We start from the raw sequence: 26636 nt of genomic DNA, 5'->3' as shown, positions 1-26636 counted from the left end.
GTCACCAAGCTTGGCCTTCTGTCTCTCCAATGAAAAAACTTTGGTCCTTATTGACAGTTTTTGTTGCAATTTTGTTCTTGGTCATGATTTTATACAGTGTATTGTTGTCTATTTTCTGTTTTATTTGTTAAGAATTTCATCTTGTTTTGCTTTTCTGATTGTAATTTTATGGATTAATATTCATATTAAAATCTCTCTTCTGTAATATTGCCTTTGAAGAAATTAATTTTTGTAAGAGAAATTTTGATATATTTTTTATAATTCATAATCGTGAAAAGCCATTATAATAATCTATTTGTCCCATCATTATTGAGAAATATGCTTCAGATTTAGAAACTACCTACTTCAAAATTTTGGTCATTTACTGATTTTTTTCAATAAAGTGAAAGGAATTTTCAATGATGTTGTCACATGGCTGTGGATATGGCTTGTATGACGGAAGAACTTATTTTATGTTATATTTATTTTTAAATTAATTTTAACTTAAATAGCTTCAGTTTGAATGTCTTATGCAAGCATGTAGTGGCTACAATGGCTACTGTGTAGAGAGCTCAGCTGTAAATACTTTCTAATTATACACTTGGAAATATTAGTATAGATCTGAGGAAATTTCCCAGGTGGATCTAAGAACCTAAGCCTTCTGGCTCACAGAGGTGAGTATGTGAGTAAATTCCCGTGTTTACTATCCAGGTTAAGTATTTGCATAACCTCACAGATTGTTATATTTGCCGAGGTATGGTGCAGAAGTATCTAGGTTCTATTCTACTTGAGATTAAACTCCTGTCTTCCAAGTCTATGTTTTATTAATTATTCATTTAATTTTATGTACACAATAGGTAATGAAATATTATTAATGGCTGGCATGACAATTTTGTCATTATTAAATACTCTTCTTCATCTCCAATAATAGTTATTGTCATCTTATGATAGTACACTACTTTTTCCATTTTTTTTACTTTCATCTTTTCTTTTGCTTATGATGAGAGTTTATTAATATAAGAAAGTTGAAATATAAACCCATATTAATTTAACTTGAATACCAATTAGTTTATATTTAATGTGTTATTAGGTTACTATGATATTTATCATTTGCATGCATATATAATTAATTCTAATTTTCATTTAATTTTGAACACTCTCATCTCATGAATTCTACTTTTTCTGTTTCTTTGTCTTTTCACAACATTTTCATTGATCATGTGCCATTACATGAATTTGCTAATTTTGCTAAAATTTATTAATTGAGCTTTAAATTTTCTTTAATTTATGTGTCATATTTTTCAGTATAATTCTTTACTCATTAAAATCTAATAGATTAGGAATTTTGCTCTTTTTCAAACAATCACAAGTTCCAACAACCTTCTACTTTAACTGTTTATTCTACATTTTCTTTCTGAAATGCTATGATATACTTCCTGATGCTAACAAACTTTTAAATTCGATATTTTGCCATCAATATTGCATCCCTTTACTATCTATTTAAGGACACTCAATAATCCCTTCTACTCTTCCCTTTTGTATTTGCAAGACTGTCACTCACAGGAAGAAGACTTTATCTTTAGAAGAACTTCAAATGTTTCCATTAGTCATAGTCAAGTGGTGACTGTATTTTTGCTAGTTCCTGAAAAATGAACTAATTTTGCCATCATAGTAAAACATACATTTAAGTCTTTGTTACTTTCAAATTGTTCATCTTTAAGTGTCAGCATTCCTCTAGTAAGAGCCAAAGGAGAGTTATTTTAACAGGACTGCTGTGGGATGTTCTGTATGGCAAATGTGTTGCTCTGATTGGTCAATAAATAAAACACTGATTACCAGTGGCTAGGCAGGAATTATAGGCGGGAAAAGGAGGAGACTAAAGCTGGGAAGTGGAAGGCTGAGTCAGAGACACTGCCAGCCGCCACGATGACAAACAGCATGTGAAGATGCCGGTAAGCCATGAGTCACGTGGCAAGGTATAGACTTATAGAAATGGATTAATTTAAGCTGTAAGAAGAGTTAGCAAGAAGCCTGCCACGGCCATACAGTTTGTAAGCAATATAAGTCTCTGTGTTTACTTGGTTGGGTCTGAGTGCCTGTGGGACTGGCAGGTGAGAGAGAATTGTCCTGACTGTGAGCTAGGCAGGAAAACTCTAGCTACACAGGACTATCCTGAGAGACAGACAATTTGAAAAAATGCAACTATCATTTTAATACAATTTAAAAAATAATTTTCCATATATTTAAAAAGATAAAATCTAACTATTCTTGCTATATTAAATCATTTGCTTGGTTTTTATATTTTTGTTATATCATTGTCTGAACATAGATTTCATAGAGCTACATGTCAGAAAAGTGAAAGCCCATATTATTGTATATAATAAAAAATGCTTTCTACAATATAAGTATATATATATGATTATATAATTTAAAACTTCAAGTCAATGTCTGTACTAATAATAGATATAACTATATGACACAGGGAAAAGGAACATTAATGAATATGGCATGGTTTACATTATTTGACAGCTTTAAATCTTACGTGTACTAATATGTAAGAGAAATTAATTGAGCATGTATAGAGAACATATATGGAACACATAAAATAAGATTCCATTTATAAAAATAAAGTATAATTAATAGAAATTTAGCCGGGCGGTGGTGGCTCACGCCTTTAATCCCAGCAATCGGGAGGCAGAGCCAGGTGGATCTCTGTGAGTTCGAGGCAGCCTGGGCTACCAAGTGAGTCTGAGGAAAGGCACAAAGCTACACAGAGAAACCCTGTCTCGAAAAACCAAAAAAAAAAAAAAAAAAAAAAAAGAAATTTAGATACATTCATTGAAGGAAACATGTAGATCCTTGTGCTCACTAGGAGAACTAGGAATGTTAAACACAAAAAGTGTTCTCTTCAAAGTGATAACCTGCTTTCCATCCAGAAGGCTGGGATCAGATGTGGGTAATAGCCTGGTGACTTTCTCAGTGTCTGTGTGGCCGAAACTACACTGGATCCTCCTTGATTTTTATCTTGAGCCTGTTTTCTTAGTTAATCCTTAGAACCTATTTTTATTGAAAGATGTCACTTGTACTTTACAAAAAGTTTACATATAGTCATGTCTCTTTTTTAATTGAAAATAGATTCTTCTCTTATGTAGTACATCCTAACCAGAGTTTCCCTTCCCTCCACTTCTCTTAGCTCTACCCCAAACCTCCTCTCTCCCACAGATCTACTCCTATTTCTCTTCAGTAAAGAGCAGGCATCCAAGAGACAACAGGAAAACAGGACAAAAAAATATGCAATTAATTCAGAAGCTCTCATATCGAGGTTGGACCAGAAAACCCAGTAGGAAGATGTCTTAAGATTTGTTGTGCACATGGGATTGAGTTAATTATCATCAGGAAGTATTTTTTTTAAAGTTGTGTTGTAATTGAATATGCCTAAGACTACTTAAGCTCAAACTCTAGAAGTTTGAACCAACACTGGCTACTGAGTCATGTTTAGTCATGTTGAGCTGAATTTCCTTCTTGTTTCCCTAGACCATTAACCTGCTGGCTCTGGTGATTACAGAGAACTCCACAATTAGTTACTCAATGAATGACAATGACATTCTTAGGAATGTGTCATTGCACGTTCTCATGTTTGTGTAAACAAGCCATAGAAAATAGACAAACTGTAGCAGCTTCACTGTCTTCAGCTAAGTAATATCATGGGAGGGTAGTTATACATGATTCATCATTGACTGGAGTATCTTCATTGCTGTTGGTTTGTTTTGTTTGTTGTTTTGCTGGAAATCCTCCCACACACTGGGCAAGTGCTCTGCCACTGAGACACAGCCTAAGCCAGAGAATATCTTTATGTGGTCAATGACTACACAGGTTATAATAAACTTTATTTTTGTGGACTTTAGAAAATAAAAACTTAGATTTGTTTGAGCTCAGTCTTCCAGATGTTTCATGGCCATAAACACCCTTGAAGTGACAGATAACAGACTCCCCTTTGCTTGATATTGATAATGTCTATTTCATGGGTGAGTCTAATGTCAACTAACATTTTCAAGCATAAAATACCTCTTTCTTTAAAATTTTAAAGACTTCTCAGAACTATTGAGCTATTCAAAATAAAGAATAGCATCTCATTTAAAGACTAATGGTAGTAACTAAATAAAAGCACTATAGTGAAATAATCACTATACATATGACAAAAATACTATTCTGTACCCATGAAATATCCAGTCGTTGAAAATTATCATATATCAAAATTATCATAAAAACCTGAATCATTTATAAAATAAAAATAAAAATAAATACACCTATTCTCATCATTAGGCTAAGTAATATTCTAGACATTCTAATTAAGACATTTATGTGGTCTTGCTTCAGATTAGTATATTTTTACTTATGAGCATTTTTCTATTACTGAAAATTGTATGCCAGACAAGGTCTTTATTCCAGATCAATGCTTCAGATGTTTGTTTTGGGGTCAGGTCTTACATAGTTTTATTCCTAAAACAAGCATGAAATTCTATAGACCAGGCTGTCATTGAGTTTAAGACACCTCTGCCTCAGCTTCCCAAGTAGCTTGGATTATAGCTCTAAGCCACTTAACCAGGTGTCCTGATTACTTTTTCATTGTAAACTTGACACAATCTGGGGAGAGGGAGTCTCAGTTGAGGATTTGTCTTGATCAAATTAGGCTTGTGATCACTAATGTGAGAGGATGTAAGGAGTGATGGCTCATGTGGGCAGCCCAGCCCCTTGTCTATGGCACCATTCCCAGTCACATATAGTGCTGGACTGTATAAGAAAGCTAGAGATGGAAGCAGCAAGCAGTGTTCCTCCCTGTTTTCTGCCTCAGTTCCTGCCCTGGCTTCCTTCAGTGATTGATGTGACCTGGAAGTATATGCTGAAACAAATCCTTTCCTTACTTAGTTGCTTTTGGTCAAATGTTTTATCACAACAACAGAAAAGCCAACCAGAATGCCAGGCTTTCACTCCTTTCTTTAATTTTTACCAATCTATTGTGTTTCATGGTCCCAAGTATGAATTTTTGTTGAACCCAGACATCTGTTGAAACTTATTTTTACAGTGAGCTACACTTCAAACATAGGTGGATATTTGAACTAGATTTTTGCATCTAGCTGCAATATAAGGAGTGTTCATTCCACATCTCAACCAATTAGATGCATCTAAGCTTCCCATATTATACAAGCTTATGAAAAATGTATGATATTAACCTCTAAAGTACATTTACCTAAAGCATAATTCCTGACGCCTCCTGCCACAGAGATGAAGAGATTACTATGAACTGAATCTGGCCAAGGAACCCAAGGATAAGCACAGGAAGTGAAGGGCAGTTGCAGCTACAATCCAGTGACTTCACAGGAAGTAGCCTGTCTGGAATTGCGTCCTCAAAGTGCTCCACAGCACCTTGAAGGAAATGACAATAATATCCATGGCTCAAATAAAATATGCATTTACATTTCTGTGTGAGGATATGCGCTTGAATGGTGAGCTGAAGTTCAGACTCATTCACGTGTGATAATCCAGCCTTAAAATTGGGTATAGTAAATGTAAATGTATATATACATATACTGATATGCTGCTAAATTATCTAGCTTTTTACAAAGCACTCGTGGAGTAACACTTTTATTTAAGATGCAAATGTCTGTTCCAAAAAGAAAATAAAATTCGTGGATGTGGCATTTTGGTCCAAGTTTATCTTTTCTATTCCATGTGCATGTAACACCCTGTGGAGCTGTCTCCCTCCATCTTTCTCATTGTTTCCATTTCCCCTGAAGATTTCCTGTTCCCTTCAGATGAACTTGTGGCTGGAATCCAAAGAATCATCTACTCTCTCTAAACGTTCTACTAGGTGGTAACAAACACAGATATTACTTGTAAGAATGTTTTGAGATGATTATAGAGGATGTTTTCATTATAACAGATGAAAGTCTCTGTATATATTTCTCTGTACATAGTCATCAGAGGACACATTTAAGATATTTTTGTATTTATGTAATTTTAAAATTTGTCACATGTTTATTCTGAATTTATTAAAAGTACAATAATATAAATATTGCAAAGTGATTTTTATGTCTATGTGTTATTTTGTAAATCAAAGACATGCTTCTTAAAACCCTTATAAAGATGGTAATTAATAATTATAAGTGGTTACATTAACTATTGCAAAGTTTGATCAGTTTTGAACTTTTAGAAATATTTAGATACTTATAATAATTTCTCCCCAAAGGTTCATTTCTATAATAATTTTTCCACATAAATTAATTTTATTATATATTCTTATATTTTAATATAAAAAGATTTCAAATGAAGAAATTAAAATTCAGATTTGTAGAAATATTAATTATTTCACACACCCTCTACTTTTTTTCAGCTATTGTAATTAAGAACAGAACATTGTCCCTTCAATTAACCTCAGCAAAGTACACAATAATTTCCAAAGTTACAATATTTGCACAGGTGTTATTTTGTCTTGATCTCAGCCTACTTAAAATTGATCATGACATTTAGGGATAATAAACAATATGAATTAGTCGATGAATCTTCACAAGTAAAGACTTTAGGAAAACATTTATTCTTACACAACATAAAAGAAAATGTTTAAAGTCACTATGTCCTTTGGTATAGGTTGCCTCAAATTTGGCACTGTTTTACATGACAGGACTTAAATAATTGTTCTGTTTCAAAAGAGTGATTTTTGTGCTGCTGTGGTTTTGGGGACATATGTAGAGTAAGTTTTTCTTTATTTTCATTATATGGACACAGATTTAGGAATGTGTGTCTGACATTTTTCTGTGCATGTGTGTATTAGTGTATGTGCTGTTTTATATGTAACAGCCTATGAACACACATGACTGCAATTTGTACATGGCTGTGTATCGTTTTGTAAACTCAAAGTTATTAAATATGAATTCTGTTACTGGGAGATAATTTCTAATCTTTGTTATGTCATTGCGATGCAAAGGAGTGGTTAACATCTTACAATAGTTGTTGTCACACTAGTGTAGAAGGAAAAATTTGAATTGACAGTTTGATTTCTTGCCTCCTTAAGAACTCTGCTTTATAGGCTTGGGGAGCAGATTAATGGCTAACATACTTGATGTGCATGGCTGTGGACCAGCGTTTGGATCTCCAGCAACCATATACATTCTTGACAGGTGTGGTCACAGCAGGTAATCTTAGAGTGTGGGAGGCAGAATTCAGAGATTATTAGAGTAAGCTGGGCAACTAGAGCAGCCATGACAGTGGGTTCTGGGGTCAGCCAGAGAACCTGCCTCAATGTAGAAGATGTAGAGCAATCGATTTTCTCACCTGTGTGACATAAACAATTTGTGGGCATAGGAGACTTTCATTTATGATCTGAAAATAGTCAAATATACCTCAGCAATATAAAACATAAATAAAATACTATGAAGTCAAAAAAGGAAATATATATTCACAGACTTGTAAATAAGAAAAGAAACACATGTACAAGAATATGGAAAAGTTTTAGTACTATAATACTGACAGATAGGAAATTAAGATTCTTCTCAATGGCAGATAAAACCTTCAAATAGGATCATAATAAAGGCCACAAAACAAACCTTAAAATATTGAGATAATTCTTCTGTCACATAGGTGAGAATTTTTGATTTAGTTTATTTGCTACATAGTTATATTTGAATTTGTGTCATTTAAAACTAAATATTCCAAACTCTGTCCCAGTTGTCAGCCAGCAGGCAGGGCACCTGGGGAAGCCTCCCCCTGCCCCTCGAGCCCACTAGACCCTGCAATCTACATGCCCTGCCCCCATATCTATCCATCTGAGAACCCAGCCACTTCCTGAGGCATGGAAACCAAACTGCCAGCTCTCACTGGAACAAGAGTAACCTCCTGAGACAGGGAATCTACCATCCCTCATTAGACCAAGAGTGCCTTTCTGAGATGTAGAATCTGCCACCTCTCATTGGACCAAGAGAGGGTTCCTGAAACACAGAATCTGTCAGCTCTGACTGGACCAAGAGCCCCAATACGACCAAGAGTGGCTCTGTGAATCACAGAATCAACAAGCTTGGGTTGACCCAAGAGTAGCTCCCTGAGACACAGACACACCAAGCACAGAGTGGGCCAATAGCAACTCGCTCAAACACAGGCACCTCTTATACCTATTAGAGAATGAGATGGGCAGACGTCAAGGCAAAATTACATACAACAACATAAAGAGCAATACAGCATCACCAGTCCCTAGCCTTCCTCCAACAGTAAGACCTGAACATCACAAGGTAGAAAATGCAGAAGAAAGCAAACTTAAGAGCAGCATCATGAAGATGCTAGAGGCCTTTCAAGAAAAAAATGGAATTGAGGAAAAGACAAACTAAAAATTGGAAGAAATCAATAAATTCCTTCAAGAAAGCCAAGAAAACCATGAAAAAGCAATTAAACATGTGAGGGAAACAGTTCAAGACCTGAAAAGGGAAACAGAAACAATGAAGAAGACACGAACAGATGGAATGCTGGTAATAGAAAAATCTGAGTAAATGAACAGGAAAAATAGATGCAAGCATAACCAAGAGAATACAAGAGATGAAAGAGGGAATTTCTGGTGTAGAGGATACAATAGAGGAAATAGATTCATCAATCAAAGAAAATACCAAAGCCAAAAAAGTCATAACACAAAACATCCAGGAAATCTGCGACACCATGAAAAGGCCAAATCTAAGAATAATAGGAATAGAAAAAGGAGAAGAAGCTGGGCAGTGGTGGCACACACCTTTAATCCCAGCACTTGGGAAGCAGAGGCAGACAGATCTTTGTGAGTTCGAGGCCAGCCTGGTCTACAGAGCCAGATCCAGAAAAGGCGCAAAACTACACAGAGAAACCCTGTCTCCAAAAAACAAAAAAAAAAAAAAAAAAGAAAAGAAAAGAAAAAGGAGAAGAATACCAACTCAAAGGCACAGAAAATATATTCAACAAGATCATAGAAGAAAACTTTCCCAACTTAAAGAAGGAAATACCTATGAAGATACAAGAAGCCTATAGAACACCAAAGAGACTAGATCCGCCCAAAAATTCCCCTCGCCACATAAAAATTAAACAACTAAACATACAGAATAAAGAAAGAACATTAAGAGCAGCAAAGTAAAAAGGCCAAGTGACTTAAAAAGGCAGACCCATCAGAATAATACCTGATTTCACAATGGAGACTTTGAAAGCCAGAAGGACCTAGATAGATATAATGCAGACACCAAGAGACCATGAATGTCAGCCTAGACTAACATAGCCAGCAAAACTTTCAATCACCATAGAGGAAGTGAACAAGACATTCCAAGACAAAACCAGATTTAAACAATACCTATCCACAAATCCAGCCCTACAGAAAGCACTAGAATGAAAATTCCAACATAAGAAAGTCAGACATACCCAGAAAAACACAGGCAATAGATAACCCCATACCAGTAAATCCCAAAGGAGAGAAATACGCACACACTACCACCAAAAGATAACAGGAAATAACAATCACTGGTCATTAATATCCCTTAATATCAATGGACTTAATTTACAGGCTGAGAGAATGGATGCAAATACAGGACCCATCTTTCTGCTGCATACAAGAGACACACTTCAGTTTCAAAGATAGACACTATTTCAGAATAAAAGGCTGAGAAAACTCTTACCAATCAAATGGTTTTAAGAAGCAAGCTGGTCTCATTCCATTTCTCTGTCATTGGGCGATCCCTGTGTCTTTCTTGGGGTCCTGTTTTCCAGGTAGCCTGCCTGGTGTTGTGAGTAGCAGTCCAGTCATCCTTGTTCCACATCTAGTATCCTGTTATGAGTGAGTACATACCATGTTTGTCTTTCTGAGTCTGGGATACCTCACTCAGGATGATTTTTTCTAGATCCATCCATTTGTCTGCAAACCTCATGATGTCATTGTTTTTCTCTGCTGAGTAGTATTCCATTGTGTATATGTACCACATTTTGTTTATCCATTCTTCAGTTGAAGGGCATCTAGGTTGTTTCCATGTTCTGGCTATTACAAACAATGCTGATATGAACATAGCTGAACAAGTGCTCTTGTGGTGTGGTTGAGCATTCCTTGGGTATATGCCCAAGAGTGGTATAGCTGGATCTTGGGGGAGATGGATTCCCAATTTTCTAAGAAATCGCCATATTGATTTCCAAAGTGGTTTGAACAGCCTGGACATGAGTGGGGGTAGTGAAGGGTGAGGGTCGAGGGAAAGAGAGCTTGGGTGAGTGGGAGATCCCAGCTGGATCAACAACAGAGAGGGAGAACAAGGAATAGGAGACCATGGTAAATGAAGACCACATGAGAATAGGAAGAAACAAAGTGCTAGAGAGGCCCACAGAAATCCACAAAGATACCCCCACAACAGACTGCTGGCAATGGTCGAGAGACAGTCCGAACTGACCTACTCTGGTGATGGGATGGCCAAACACCCTAATTGTCGTGCTAGAAACCTCATCCAATTACTGAGGGATCTGGATGCAGAGATCCATGACTAGGCCCCAGGTGGATCTCTGGGAGTCCAATTAGAGAGAATGAGGAGGGTTTATATGAGAGAGAATTGTTGAGACCAAGGTCGGATAAAGCACAGAGACAAATAGCCAAACAAACAGAAACACATGAAATATGAACCAATGGCTGAGCGGTCACCAACTGGATCAGGCCCTCTGAGTGGGTGAGACAGTTGATTGGCCTGATCTGTTTGGGAGGCATCCAGGCAGTGGCACCGGGTCCTGTGCTCATTGCATGAGTCGGCTGTTTGAAACCTGGGGCCTATGCAGGGTCCCTTGGCTCGGCCTGGGAGGAGGGGACTGGACCTACCTGGACTGAGTCCACCAGGTTGATCTCAGTCTGTGGGGAAGGCTTTGCCCTGGAGGAGATTGGAATGGGGGGCGGGCTAGGGGGAAGGTGAGGGGGGTGGGAGGGGGGAGAACAAGGGAATCTGTGGCTGATATGTAGAACTTAATTGTATTGCAAAATAAAAATTAAAAAAAAAAGAAAAAAAAGCAAGCTGGTGTAGCTATCCTAATATCCAACAAAATAGACTTCAAACTAAAATCAATCAAAAGAGATCAAGAAGGACATTACATACTCATCACAGGAAAGATCCACCAAGATGAAATTTCAATTCTGAATATTTATGCCCCAAACACAAGGGCACCCACATATGTAAAAGAAAGATTACTAAAGCTTAAATCACACATAAAACCTCACACATTAATAGTGGGAGACTTCAACACCCCACTCTCACCACTGGACAGATCTGTCAAATTGAAGCTTAACAGAGAAATAAGGGGTTTAACTGATGTTATGACTCAAATGGACTTAATAGATATCTACAGAACACAGAACATTCCATCCTAACAAAAAAGAATATACCTTCTTCTCAGCACCTCATGGAACCTTCTTTAAAATTGATTACATACTCAGTCACAAAGCAAACCTCAACAGATACAAAAAAAATTGGAATAACCTCCTATATTCTATCAGACCAACATGGTTTAAAGTTAGATTTCAACAACAACAAAAATTACAGAAAGCCTACAATTTCATGGAAACTAAATAATGCTTAACTGAATAACCAATGAGTCATGGAAGAAATAAAGAAAAAAAATAAAGACTTCCTAGAGATCAATGAAAATGAATATACTAAGTACTCAAACTTATGGGACACTATGAAAGCAGTGCTAAGAGGAAAATTCATAGCACTAAACGCCCACATAAAGAAGTTGAAGAAATCTCACACTAGTAACAATAGCACACCTGAAAGCTCTAGAACAAGAAGAAGCAAAGTCTCACAGGAGGAATAGACACCAGGAAATAATCAAATTGAGAGCTGAAATCAATAAAATAGAAACAAAGAGAACAATACAAAGAATCAATGAAACAAAGAGTTGGTTCTCTGAGAAAATCAACAAGAGAGACAATCCAGACTTACCCAGAATAACCAAACGGTATAAAGAGAGCATCCAAATTAGCAATATCAGAAATGAAAAGGGAGACATAACAACTGACAATGAGGAAATCCAGAGAATCATCAGGTCATACTTCAGAAATCTGTACTCCACAAAAGTGGAAAAATCTAAAAGAAGTAGATAATTTTCTGGGTAGGTACCACATACCTAAGTTAAATCAAGACTAGATGAAGTATTTAAATAGACCAATAACCCCTAAGGAAATAGAAACAGCCAGTAAAAGTCTCCCCAAAAAAAAAAAAAAAAAAAAGCCCAGGACCAGATGGTTTCAGCGCAGAATTCTACCAGATCTTCAAAGAAGAGTTTATACCCATACTCTTTAAACTGTTCCACACAATAGAAACAGAAGGAACAATACCAAACTCCTTCTATGAGACTACAGTTACTCTGTTTCCCAAGCCAAACAAAGATACAACAAAGAAAGAGGATCTTCTTACAGACCAATCTCCCTCATGAACATTGATGCAAAAATACTCAATAAAATATTGGCAAACAGACTCCAAGAACACATCAAAACAATTATCCACCATGATCAAGTAGGCTTCATCCCAGAGATGCAAGGTTGGTTGCTGTGGATATTGTTCTGTATAAATAAAACACTGATTGGCCAGTGGCCAGGCAGGAAGTATAGGCGGGACAAGGAGAGAGAAGAATTCTGGGAAGTGGAAGGCTGAGTGAGGGAGATACTGCCAGCCACCACCATGACAAATAGCATGTGAAGATGCCGGTAAGCCACGAGCCACGTGGCAAGGTATAGATTTATAGAAATGGATTAATTTAAGATATAAGAACAGTTAGCAAGAAGCCTGCCACGGCCATACAGTTTGTAAGCAATATAAGTCTCTGTGTTTACTTGGTTGGGTCTGAGCGGCTGTGGGACTGGTGGGTGACAGAGATTTGTCCTGATTGTGGGCCAGGCAGGAAAACTCTAGCTACAGTTGGTTCAACATACAAAAATCTGTTAATGTAATACACCACATAAACAAACTGAAAGAAAAAACCACATGATCATTTTATTAGATGCTGAAAAGGCCTTTGACAAACTCCAACACCCCTTCATGATAAAGTTCTTGGAGAGATCAGGAATACAGGGAACACATCTAAACATAATAAAGGCAATTTACAGTAAGTCCACAGCCAACATCAAAGTAAATAGAAACTCAAAGTGATTCCACTAAAATCAGGAAAAAGACAAGGCTGTCTGCTCTTCCTATATTTATTCAACATAGTACTTGAAGTTCTAGTTAGAGCAATAAGACAACAAAAAGAGATAAAGGGGATACAAATTGGATAGGAAGAAGTCAAACTTTCACTATTTGCAGATGACATGATAGTATACATAAGTGACCCCAAAAATTTGACCAAGGAATTCTTACAGCTGATAAACACCTTCAGTAATGTGGCAGGATACAAGATTAACTAAAAAAAAAAATCAGTAGCCCTCCTATATCCAAAGACAAGCGGGCTCAGAAAGAAATCAAAGAAATATCACCCTTTATAATAGCCCCAAATAATATAAAATAACTTGGAGTAACTCTAACTAAGCAAGCAAAGGACCTGTGTGACAAGAACTTTAAGTCCTTGAAGAAAGAAATTGAAGAAGATATCAAAAAATGGAAAGATCTCCCATGCTCATGGATAGGTAGGATTAACATAGTAAAAATGGCAATCTTACCAAAAGAAATCTACAGATTCAATGCAATCCCCATCAAAATCCCAACACAATTCTTCACAGACCTGGAAAGAACCATACTTAACTTTATATGGAAAAACAAAAAACTAGGATAGCCAAAAGAATCCTGTACAATAAAACAACCTCTGGAGGCATCAACATCTCTGACTTCAAGCTCTACTATAGAGCTACAGTACTAAAAACAGCTTGGTACTAGCATAAAAACTGAAATGTAGACCAATGGGACTGAACTGAAGACCCTTACATTAATCCACATATGTATGAACACCTAATTTTTGACAAAGAAGCCCAAACTGTACAATGGAAAAAAGAAAGCATCTTCAACAAATTGTGCTGGCATAACTGCATGTCTACATGTAGAAGATTGCAAATAGATCCATATCTGTCATCGTGCACAAAACTTAAGTCCAAGTGGATCAAATATCTCAACATAAATCCAGTTACTCTGAACCTGATAGAAGAGAAAGTAGGAAGTAGTCTTGAATGCATTGACACCAGAGATCACTTCCTAAATAAAACACCAGTAGCACAGACACTGAGAGCAACAATTAATAAATGGGATCTCTTGAAACTAAGGAAGTTTTTGCAGAGCAAAGGACACTGTCAATAAGACAAAATGACAGACGACAGACTGGGAAAAGATCTTCGCCAACCCCATGTCTAACAGAGGGCTGATATCCAGAATATACAAAGAACCTAAGAAACTAGACATTAAAATAACAAACAGTCCCATTAAAAAATGGGCTATAGAGATAAACAGAGAATTCTCAACAGAGAATGGCTGAAAGACATTTAAGAAAATGCTCAACATCCTTAGTCATCAGGGAAACGGAAATTAAAATGACTCTGAGATACCGTCTTACACCTGTCAGAATGGATAAGATCAAAAACACTGAAGACAGCTTATGTTGGAGAGGATGTGGAGCAAGGGGAACACTCCTCCACTGTTGGTGGGAATGCAAACTTGTATAGCCACTTTGGAAATCAGAAAATTTCTCAGAAAATTAAGAATCAATCTCCCTCAAGACCCAGCTATAACATTTTTGGGTATATACCAAAAGAATGCTCAATCATACCACAAAGAAACATGCTTAACTATGTTCATAGCAGCATTATTTGTAATAGTCAGAACCTGGAAACAACCTAGATGCCCTTCAACTGAAGAATTTATAAAGAAAATGAAATGTGGTACATATACACAATGGAGTACTACTCAGCAGAGAAAAACAATAAACAATGACATCATGAGGTTGGTAGGCAAATGGATAGAACTAGAAAATATCATTCTGAGTGAGGTAACCCAGACTCAGAAAGACAAACATGGTAGGTACTCACTCATAAGTGGATACTAGATGTAAAGCAAAGGATAACCAGACTGCAACTCACAGCTCCAGGGACGCTAGCAAGTAAAGATGACCCTAGGAAAGACACAGGGATCACCCAACAACAGAGAAATGGATGAGATCTACATAAGCAAACTGGAGGTGAGGGGGTAATGTAGGGCAAGGGTTGGGAGAAAGTGAGCTTAGGGAAGCAGGAGGTCCCAGCTGGATCAGTAACAGAGTGTGAGAACAAGGAAAGAGATACCATGATAAATGAAGATTCCAGAGGAATAGGAGGAATCAGAGTGCTGGAGAGGTCCCCAGGAATCTACAAAGATGACTCCACTGTAGACTACTGTCAATGGTCAAGAGGGTGCCTGAGCTGACCTACTTTGGTGATTATATGGTTGAATACCCTAACAGTCATGATAAAACTCTCATCCAGTGACTGATGGAAGCAGATGCAGAAATCCATGGCCAAGCCCCAGACAGAGCTCCAGGACTCCAGTCAACAAGAGAGAGAGGAGGGATCATATGAGCAAGAGATATTGACACCATGATTGGAAAAAGTTCAGAGACAAGTAGCCAAACTAATGGAAACACATGAACTGAGAACCAATACCTGAGGATCCCCCATGGAACTGGACTAGGCCCTTCGGATAAGTGAGACAGTTGATGAGCTTGAACTGTTTGGGGGCCCCCAGGTAGTGAGACCTGGACCTGTCCTTAGTGCATGAGCTGGCTTTTTTGGAACCTAGTGCCTATGCTGAGACACTTTGCTCAGCCTTGTTGCAGGGAAGAGGGGATTGGACCTGCCCCAACTGAAGTTATGAGGCTCTGCTGACACCCCAAGGGAGACCTTGCCTTGGAGGTGGGAATGGGGCATGGGGGTGGAAGGCTGGGGGGTAGGAGGAGGTGGGACAGGGGAATCCATGGTTGATATGTAAAATGAACAGAAAAATCTCCTAATTAAAAAAAACTAAATATTCCTATTAAAATATAGACAGTTACATTAGGAGTAAATAGTTGAATAATATAAGTACTTATCTAATATCCTAATTTCTGTCATACTGACACAGTGCAACATTGATAATATTCAATAGTATTTTACCCACTAAACATAATTATTTTCATTAAAGGAATTCTGAACAAAAGTTTGTTTTTAAAAATGAAACAAAATGTAGTCACTTCAAGAATTTTAACAAAATTGTTACATGACATTTTTGTGGGGTTTTGCACAAGTCATTCGACCTTGAAAAATGTATTGATTACACTAACGTCAAGTTAATCTCAGTTGATAATGTTACTATGAGTTTTATAATGTTTTCATGATTTTTCCATGATGTGTGTGATACAATATGGCTATGAGGAGAAAAAATATATATAATATAATTTATACTGGGTGTAGCAGCCTCCAGCAGAGACAGAGAGAGAGAGAGAGAGATTTAAAAATCTACCCAAGGAAACACCCAAACAACCCTAGCTATTGCCAAAGCTACTGATGGCTTTCTACTAACTGACAGTGAGGCTTTATTGCTGAAAACAAGACATACATACTCATTGAATGTGAAGAAGTTGGGCTGGTTCCTACGTAGAGACTTCACTTCTACTGACTAGTGTTCATGATACTAGAAGATACTGCTTGCTACTACAGAAGAAAAGTAAACACCAACCCAGCAAAAACAGTGACCTGCTTGCAAGATATTCTGGTGCAAACAGTGACACAAAGCTGTGCGACTAACCAACCAAAATCTGATTAAGGTTCACTCCATGAGATGGAACTCATACACAACGCTGCTTGATGACCAAGAACATGAGACTAGCTAGGCCAGAGACCTAGGGGAAAACCAAACACTAGTGTTCTGCTAAAAGACAGAGCAATAAAATGACTCATAAATGACATTCTGCTATACTCATAGATCAGCGTTTTGCTCAGCCATCATGAGGTAATCTCTTTGCATTAGATGAGAAGAAATACAGAGACCCACATCTGGACAATGTGCAGAGTGTGAGAGACCTTGGAACATTCAGTCCTAAATGGGATATTTCCATCAAATCTCTCCAGTCAGGCCTCCGGGAACTCTGCAAAAGAGAAGACAAAAAGAGTATAAGAGCCAGAGTAGATGGAGGACACCAAAGAATCAAGGCCTTCTGGACTCAACAGGGCTTGCTCACATATGAACTCACAGAGACTGTGTGGCAGCATGCGCAGGGCCTGCATGGGACTGCACGAGATAGAATACTAGAACTGAAGGGAGAAGTGGACACATGATCCCCTACCTAACCTGAAGGCTACCTCTAATTGGTAATTAGAAATTACCTTGTAAATGAAAATTTAATTTTCTCCAAGGGAGTCACACCAAGGAAACAAATCGTTCTTAATTAGGGCTCATGCCTAGATATTGAGGGCCAACATAAAACAAATTCCACAGTACCTTTGGAGGGTATTTGTCTCATAATAATAAGTCAGGTTTAGTTTTCTTTTTGTTTTGTTGTTGTTTTTTTTTAATTTATAGGTCCTTTTGCATATATATTATGGTTTCCAGTTTTGGCTTTTTTTTTTAATTTTTATTTTGCAATACAATTCAGTTCTACATATCAGCCACAGATTCCCTTGTTCTCCCCCCTCCCGCCCCCCTCACCTTCCCCCCAGCCCGCCCCCCATTCCAATCTCCTCCAGGGCAAAGCCTTCCCCACAGACTGAGATCAACCTGGTGGACTCAGTCCAGGTAGGTCCAGTCCCCTCCTCCCATGCCGAGGCATCACGATCCCTGACTTCAAGCTGTACTATAGAGCTACAGTTTTGGCTTTTTATGGAATTTCTGTATGTAATAATGTGTGTATCTCTGCATCTATATGCACTTATTGTGCTTTTTTTGGCTCTTTTTCTTCTTTGGTCTTTTATTTCTGTTATGATTTATTTGCTTTTGATTTATATTATATTATATTATATTTATTATATTATATTATATTAATTACCCCTTAGATGCCTGTTTGTTTTCTAAGGAGAGACAACTAGACTGTGGATTCAGAGGGGAGGATAGATGTGGAAGAATTGGAAGGTGTAGAGGGAGGGGAAGCTGTAATCAGAATATGTTATATGAAAAAGTCTCTTTCATTAGAAGAGAAAAACCCTCTAAGAAACTCTTGTAAGTGGAAGCTTTGTGATTAATTTTCTCACCTTTCAAGAACACATAGCATTCTTGTGAGATACTCAGAAAATGACATACTACACAGCCCACTTAGTTGACCACTATGTCCTTTCAACAAGAACCCAAAGTGACCTACATTGTAAAGGTGTGATGAGAAAAACTGATTTCAAAATCATTCAAGTCTGAGAATTTCCTGTTCAACCTTCAGTGACACGTTGGTGAGAAATCTCCCTTTCCACTCTTGACTCACTCAGAGCCTCACCGTGCAGCCTGTTCAGTTCACTGTCACTGTTGTCCTAGATTTCTGTGACTGACTTTCACCTTTTGGTGCTCAGCTCCTACAAGCCTCCTGTGAACTCCACCCTCACTTCAGGAGACCTGTCTTTCTGGCAACAGAGGGAGCTTGTCACTGCTCCCTTGTCTCTACCAGCCCAGTCAGCTGAGGGGACACCGCAAATGCTACATGTGGAACAACTGAGGCACAGTTCTGCTGCAGGGAATCAAACTGGAATGTGGATGCCTCTATACAACCCAGAGAAATCCAAGTGCATGGGACACACTGGAGGATTGTCTCAAAATTCTGTCCTTGTTTTCTGTGGAGAGTCAGTCACTCACTTGGGTTTGTATTTCTTTATCAATATAATTAAACCTACAGCTTCTAGAGACCTGATGATGAAGTGTGGATTTTAAGTGTTGCAATTTGTGCTCTGTGTATCTTTGGCGAAAAATGTATTGATTTATCCCAGAGGGCACAGTTGAGAGCTTGATATGCCAATCTGCGTATTAACTGCTTTACATGCTTTATGTTATATATACTTGAACTTAGATTTTAGAAGAATAAATAGAGCTATTAGATTCCAAATAATAATAACATTTTAACAGTCACGTGTTATAAGGCTCAAAGCCAGAATTAATTCTAGATTTACTTTTTTAACCATAACACATGAGTTCAAAGCCCAAGGTAAAATTAGGTATTTCAACTGTACAAAAGCTCCAGTTCTCCAGGCTCCTCCTTTCGTGATTGCATCAGGATGTGTAGCTTCTTTTTGGTTTTTTTTTTTTTTTTTTGGTTTTTTGAGACAGGGTTTCTCTGTGTAGCTTTGTGCCTTTCCTGGAACTCACTTGGTAGCCCAGGCTGGCCTCGAACTCACAGAGATCCGACTGGCTCTGCCTCCCGAGTGCTGGGATTAAAGGCGTGCGCCACCACCGCCCGGCTTATAGGTTTTTTTTGTTTTTTTTTTTTTTTTTGGTTTTTTGAGACAGGGTTTCTCTGTGTAGCTTTGTGCCTTTCCTGGAACTCACTTGGTAGCCCAGGCTGGTGATGTGTAGCTTCTTAAGTAGAATCACCATAGCACATGTCACTGGGCTGTAGTGTGAGTCATGAGTCATTTGCTCAGAACTGAAAATGTCTCAGGACCCAGGGAAGCAGCAAAGGAAACCCAAGGCCACTCACAGCTCCATATCAGTAACCCAGCAGGAAATCAGCTGATGGAGTTCAGCCTTCAAAATGCTTCCCAGAAGCATGTCAAGATCAGCAGGCACTGCCACTGCAAAAGTAAGGCATTGGATGGACCTTTCAGTGTAGCTGCTCTGGGGTACCAGCTGACGTGCAGTCAGGAATGGGCTCCTTCCTGAAAGGAAAGGAAACCTTAGCTTGGCCCATGGTGTTATAATTTAAGATGTGAGCACAGTTTTCATTCAGACATTGTTGTAAGAATATATGATCATTGTGTTCAATGAAAATGCGATGATATTGTCTACAGACCAATTACAGTATAGAGGAGGGCCTGGGGCCTGTGTTTCTTCTTCTGATTCTCTGAGTTCTCTTCTGTGTAAACCCTGTGAACATCTGTGTCTGTTTTCTCTCTCATCACTTCCATTTATCTTTGCAGAATTTTTATCACCTCCAGAGAAGCTCATCTCTGGGATCCTGGGCATCATCTGGTTTGCCTTATTGGTCGCCTTGGTGATAACAACCAGAGTTGTCTCTCCATGTAAGCATGATTTTGAGAGATTATAAGGGAGCTTTCCTTTTTAATAGCAAAGCATCTTTCAATGCTCCTTCCTAGTAGAGAAAATAACTTTTAATTTCAAGTACATATGTGGATTAAATGTGGAATAGTTGTTCTAATTTTGTCAAAGTTATAAATAACAAGGTATTATAATATGTTTGCTTTTAAGTATAGCAATTATGACTTCATAATTCAACAACACAGTTTAGAATACTTTACTAAGAAAAACAAATTAAGTTTTGAAAGTGTCCCCTTCCAATTGGTTTTACTGTGAAGATGCAGATCTTTTGGATTTCATTGAACTAATTTTCTCCAAAGTTTTCACCATATCATTCATAATACAGTAATTGCAATTGTATTCTATATTACTCTAATTCAAATAGTACCTAAAATTCAAACTAAGGGATTAAAATTGTTATGATTATTTAGATGTCAAATTTACTAAGAATTACTTTAACTATCCAGCTATTGAAGCAAAGGAGAAGATACACTTCTTCCTGACTACAAGTCAGAAAGGAACACCTCGATTGTACAAGTTCTGATGCTTGTACACATTATATGCTGTGCTTAACTTAAGCCATGTGATGACAGTAATATATTTCTGGGAAGAGAATAGTCTAGAGACATGAACAGTAAATTCTCATAATAAACATTAACGGATGATAGTCCCCTTTGTCATGAAATAAATAATCATGTAAAATAACTATGCAACAGTTTTGATAATTGGCTTGTTTCCGATTGACAAACTATGATGCCTCAGAAATGAATTCTGTCTTTTAGAATAGAGGTTGTATTCAGTGATTTTGAAGAAAAAATTGGGGAGAGAATTTGGTTTTGGTTTATATTTTTTTTTTTGAGACAGGGTTTCTCTGTGTAGCTTTGCACCTTTCCTGGAACTCGCTTTGGAGACCAGGCTGGCCTCGAACTCACAGAGATCCGCCTGGCTCTGCCTCCCGAGTGCTGGGATTAAAGGCGTGCGCCACCACCACCCGGCTTTGGTTTATATTCTTTATATGGACATATAAACTATGGACCAGAGCTTGGTGAACTGCTTGAGTGTGTTTGCATGTGCATTTTTTTATGAACCAGATTCTGGGGTGCATAGCTATATTTTTACATGGGTGTTCAAAACTATGCAAACATGTAAATCAATTGTCATTATTAAGTTCATATTGCTTCTATGAGGGGGAGGGGCTTTGTCCTGTCTCAACTTAGTATGCCAGACTTTGTTGACTCTCCAATGGAGGCCATAACCTCTCTGAGGAGTGTATGGGGATGGGATTGAGGAGGGGCTGGAAATGGAAAGGGAGGGGGAACTAGGATAGGTATGTAAAACGAAAAAAAAAACTTTTTGTAAATAAGTAAATTAAAAAATGGTTAGCAGAAAAAAGAACAAGCAGAAAGAACAGCAGCTTTAATTTAAATTTTAAAGTTTATATTTGGATTAAATGTGGAATTGTTATTACAATTTTTGTCAATATCATGAATATCAGAGCAATTATATGAAATGTATACTTTTGACTTTATCAATGATTTCATAACTCAACATAGTTTAGAACCTTGGAAACTCTTTATTTAGATACTGTTTTGAAGGTGATTTTTACATAGGTTATATGATAAAAAATGTTGAAATTTGGCCTTTCATTAAAGTAGTTTTCACCATATTATTTTCTGACAATTTCAATTGTATTCCACTGTACCCCAATTAAAATAGTACATCAGCTTCAAACTAAGAAACTAAAATTGTTACAATATTTTGCATGTTTACTTTCATAAGAATTATTTTAACTCTCCAGATTCTGAAGCAAAAGCACAGATCAACTCCTCCCTGACTAGAACCCAGAAAGGTACACCTCTCTTGTCAAAGTTCTGATGCTTGTACACTTTTTATTCTGTGTCTGACTAAAGCTATGCAAAGGTGATAATAGATTTCTAGGGAAAAAAATCTAGAAACGTGAACACTACATGTTCATCAGTAAATATTAACGATGATACCCATTTTGTCCAATAAGAAATATTCAAATAAAATGACCATAAAAATTTTTAATAATTGGCTTAATGTTCCTACTGGTAGACTATGATAAGACAGAAATGAATTCACTGTTCTAGAATAGAGCTTATGTTCAGTGACTCTGAAAAATGTGTAGGGTAAAGACTTGTTTGTTTAGTTTAGATAGACAAATAAACACAGGACCATAGGGCAGACTCTTTCCTTTGTGTGCTTGAGTGTACATTTTATATATATTCATCAGTCTCTAGCCTGTGTAGATACATATTTTACATGAATGTTCAAAACTAGGAAAACATTAATTTTCACTATTAAATTCATCTTTCTTCAGTTCACTCTTGTGGTCATTGTTCAAAGGAGTGGATATCATATTCCCACAATTGCTATTACATTGGTATGGAGAAAAAGACTTGGAATGACAGTTTAGTGTCCTGCACTTCTAAAAACTCTACTCTACTTTACATAGATAGTGAAGAGGAGCAGGTAAGAGCAGTCATGTGTCAATCATTGCTTGACCTTTCTTCTGTTAATGGGATGTGTGTGGACCTCATTCACATTCCTATACATGTTTTATGTATTTACAACTCTGTATAATATTTCATTGTTTTATTTTACAATGTGTTACTTATATTTGTGTACTGGTGGTGAATATTTATTTCAAGATTTATTTGTTTATTTTATGAAGGCCATTCTTGTACAAGTGCATTTAGTCTGAAATTAACTTTGCCATTTATTTTTACCATACACAAAAACAAATCTGTACATGTGTGATAGTTAATAGGGATCAGAAAGTGACTAGGTAAAGGTAATTATAGTCAGATAACTAGGCAGGCATTTCCATTTCCTTGATGTCCCTTCCCTATGCATATTCTTATCAGGACTTCCTGTACAAAAACATTTTTCTAACTTTTGCTATAGTTAGCCACACATGACTTTGAATTTTATAAGACAGGGATCAGACATATGTATGCACTGTTACAGAGACATCCTGTAACTCAGTGGTTCTCAAACCACTCACTGTGAGTGAGAGTGGAATGGCCATCTCAACAGGGGTCACCTGGGACCATAGGAAATATCAGATATTTACACTATAATTCATAATAGTAACATTACAGTTATGAAGTCGACACAGAAATAATTTATGGTTTTTGGTCACCACAACATGAAGGACTGTGTTAAAGTTTTATAGCATTTGGAAGGTTAAGAACCACGACTATCACTCTTTCCTGGTCTTAGAGCAAATCATTGATCCATTTTACTGCATTGATCTGCAGTTTGCTAATTTTAACTGCCCTGTTATGTAAGCATAACATTCTAAAACCCACTCTATCTGGTGTTCCTTGAGGGGAGAAGTGAGCGTCACACCCTCAAAGACAGAGGCATTTACATGGCCATCTGTACTCACAGGATCCCCTATACCAGCTCCCACTCTGGTGTCCTTGAGCAGGTAGGAGAAGCACTTCCTATGAACAATCACCCCATCAGGTGCTTTCAGCCTCTCCCAGTGCTGCTGACCAGTCTCTCTTACACATGGAGGAGGGAGCTCACATAATTCGCCTGTTGTTGCTTGGGTTCTGGGAGAGAGCATATAAGGTCATTTTCGTCCATTGGACAAGGGAACAGAATGTCCTGCCATTCTGTAGTCCCTCATCTTCAGGTGTCATGCCCTTTCAGCTTTTTGTTTCAGGTCTTCAGAAATCTTTGCTTGTGTCTTTTATTATTACTCTCCAAATTTGCCCTTGTATTTATAACAGCAGCCAAGAGAAGTGTTAATGCATCCTTTTCAGTAATCCACCCCTATGGTGATAGACAAAGGTGAAGCCTCAGCTACTTAATGATAATATGGTACCCAGAATACAGAAATTTTGTCCACTACATCACTTCTTTCTTCAATAGCAAACAATAACCTTCCTTCTAAAACTGAATGGGGAGAAACAGTAGAAGAATTGATTTGAGCACAGCACCCAGAGAATTTTATGCATTGTTTCTGGAAATTTGTTTAAATCTCTGTTATGTTTGTGTTGTTACAATGAGTATCTGTTAAGTTACATAAATCAATTGCCAAATTTCCCACTAATGGAAGAATAAAGCTTCTAACTATAAACACTTAAAAGTTAATTAAAATTTTTAGATCAAAATTAAACACATATGTGAGTATTTTGGTAGTGTAAGAAGTGTTTTCAACTTTAATAAGTTGATTTGTATTGGACAATAACTATACTACTACAGAATACATTTTGTTTAAAAAAATAATAAGAACCTTCATACTGATGGAAATTCCTTGTTTCTCTGGTAGGTCTTTCTGCAATTCCTCTCACTAGTCTCATGGACTGGAGTCTTTAGGAAGAGCAGAGATCAACTCTGGGTTTGGAAAAAAGACTCAACTTTCAAACCAAAGTAAGTTTTCATGAGTGATTCAATAGACAAGAAAAAAAACACACAAACAAGACCTCAGAAGAATGGTGTCAGTAAATTGAGTTGAATTATGAGCAGGCAGAATGATGCTGACCTTTGTGAACTGCTCATATGAATCTGAAGAATGTGCTACTTGGCTTTCGTAAAAATCAATCCTTACCACACTTTGCCAACTTGCATGAGATCCTTCTTTTGCAGTTGCTTATGAGATGAACTCATTTAGTAGATTATTCATATACAATATATCTGAATTTTGTGTTTCCACCATTGCAGGATAATAGAGCATGTTGAAGATGATAACTGTGTTATGATGTCAGCTTTTGGCCTCACAACAGATGATTGCACAGCTTTACATACATATCTTTGTGAGAGTAATTTCAAGAAATAAAACACTTGCACTTGGAGTCTGCCAGGTATTGTTACATTTCATAACTTGAAAATAGATTTATGGTTGTGTACATCTTAAAGTGCATTTTATTTTCTTCTCTAATAATGAATTTTTCAGAAACAATTATTGAAGTATAATAAACACACAAAAGTACAAATATTGCTTTTGTATCTGAATCTTTTTTTGCTCAGATACTCTTTATAATATTATATTTTATAACAGATTACATATATCCTAGGAGAGTTTGTGCAGAAGCACTGTTGCATTTCAAATTTACCATTCCATGGGCTGTGATAGAACTTTGTAGAATTGCTTTGCTGGAAGCTGCAGATTACACATTGAGTTTCCTAGTACAATTAGGTTACTCATTTATTCACTACATGTAAGACAAATTGCTAAATGGTTTTATTAACAAAAAACCTGGAGCCAGATATTGGGGTAAAAAACTGAGAGATCAGACGAAAAGGACAAGCCATAGCCAGCCTTAACTCACCAACACCTCAGCATCCAAAGGAACCTACTTCCTATATACCAACGCCTATATGCCTTTCTGTTCTGCCATCTCATTTTCTGTTTCTGCCCAGTTACATCACTTCCTCTTCATGCCCAGCTCTGTCACTTCCTCTCTGTCTGTACAGACTTCCAGACCTTTATGGTAAACTAGTGTTGGAATTTAAGGCATGTGCTACCATGCCTGGCTCTGTTTCCATTGTGGCCTTGAACTCACAGAGATCTGGATGACTCTCTACCTCCTGAATGCTAGGATTAAAGGTATGTGCTACCATTGCCTGACCTCTATATTTACTATAGTGGCTGTCTTTTTCCTCTGATCCTCAGATAAACTTTGTTAGAGCACAAATAAAATATCACCACAACTACATTTTCATGTATGTGTACATAGCCTTCTTCCTCCCTTCTCAGCACCGCCCCCATTCACTCCTCCTGTTTCTGTTCAGAAAAGGCAGGTCTTCCTGGGATATCAACCAAACATAGTGTATCAAGTTGAAATAAAACTAGGCACCTTCCCTCATATTAAGGATGAATGAATCAACTAGTATAAGAAAAGGGGTCCCAAAAGTAGGCAAAAGTGTCAGAGTCCCACAAGAAGACCAAGCTACACCCCTGGAACATATATGCAAAGGACCTAAGTCAGTCCCATGCAGGCTTCCTGATTGTTGGTTCAGTCTCAGTGATCCCTTGAGTCCAGGTTAGTTGATTCTATGGTTTTTCTTGTGGTGTCCTTTGCTTTGAGATAATACCCCTGTACACTGACTTAATAAAATGCTGATTGGCCAGTAGCCAGACAGGAAGTATAGGCGGGGCAAGAGATGAGGAGAATTCTGGGAAGAGGAAGGGCTGAGTGAGGAGTCACCAGCCAGATACAGAGAAAGCAAGATGACAAGGCAGAACTGAAAAAAGATACCAAGCCACAATGCTAAACATAGATAAGAATTATGAGTTAATTTAACAGTAAGAGCTAGTCAGTAATGAGCCTGAGCTAATGGCCAAGCAGTTATAATTAATACAAGCCTCTGTGTGTTGACTTGGGGGACACCGGTGGGAGAGTTTTGTCCCAACAGCTGGCCAGGAGTGACACTGGAAAAGTTCCAGCTACATTTGGCTCTCACCATCAGGCGTTGAGCCATATATATCTAAGAAAGCTTAAATAT

General features: G+C 37.4%; 1 protein-coding gene across 1 annotated transcript; it reads left to right on the top strand.

The window, feature by feature from the left end:
• The first annotated feature begins 19523 nt into the window (after nucleotides 1-19523).
• Nucleotides 19524-24966, top strand: LOC131906518 (NKG2-A/NKG2-B type II integral membrane protein-like). Its single transcript, XM_059257133.1, has 6 exons — nucleotides 19524-19698; nucleotides 20036-20137; nucleotides 21952-22002; nucleotides 22495-22646; nucleotides 24460-24560; nucleotides 24852-24966. Exons 1-6 carry the CDS (start codon nucleotides 19524-19526, stop codon nucleotides 24964-24966), a joined length of 696 nt encoding a protein of 231 aa, XP_059113116.1.
• Nucleotides 24967-26636: the final 1670 nt, after the last annotated feature.

The sequence above is a fragment of the Peromyscus eremicus genome, chromosome 3 (genome assembly GCF_949786415.1).
Source record: "Peromyscus eremicus chromosome 3, PerEre_H2_v1, whole genome shotgun sequence".
Classification (NCBI taxonomy): Eukaryota; Metazoa; Chordata; class Mammalia; order Rodentia; family Cricetidae; genus Peromyscus; species Peromyscus eremicus.
This window is presented reverse-complemented; position numbering and strand designations above follow the sequence as displayed.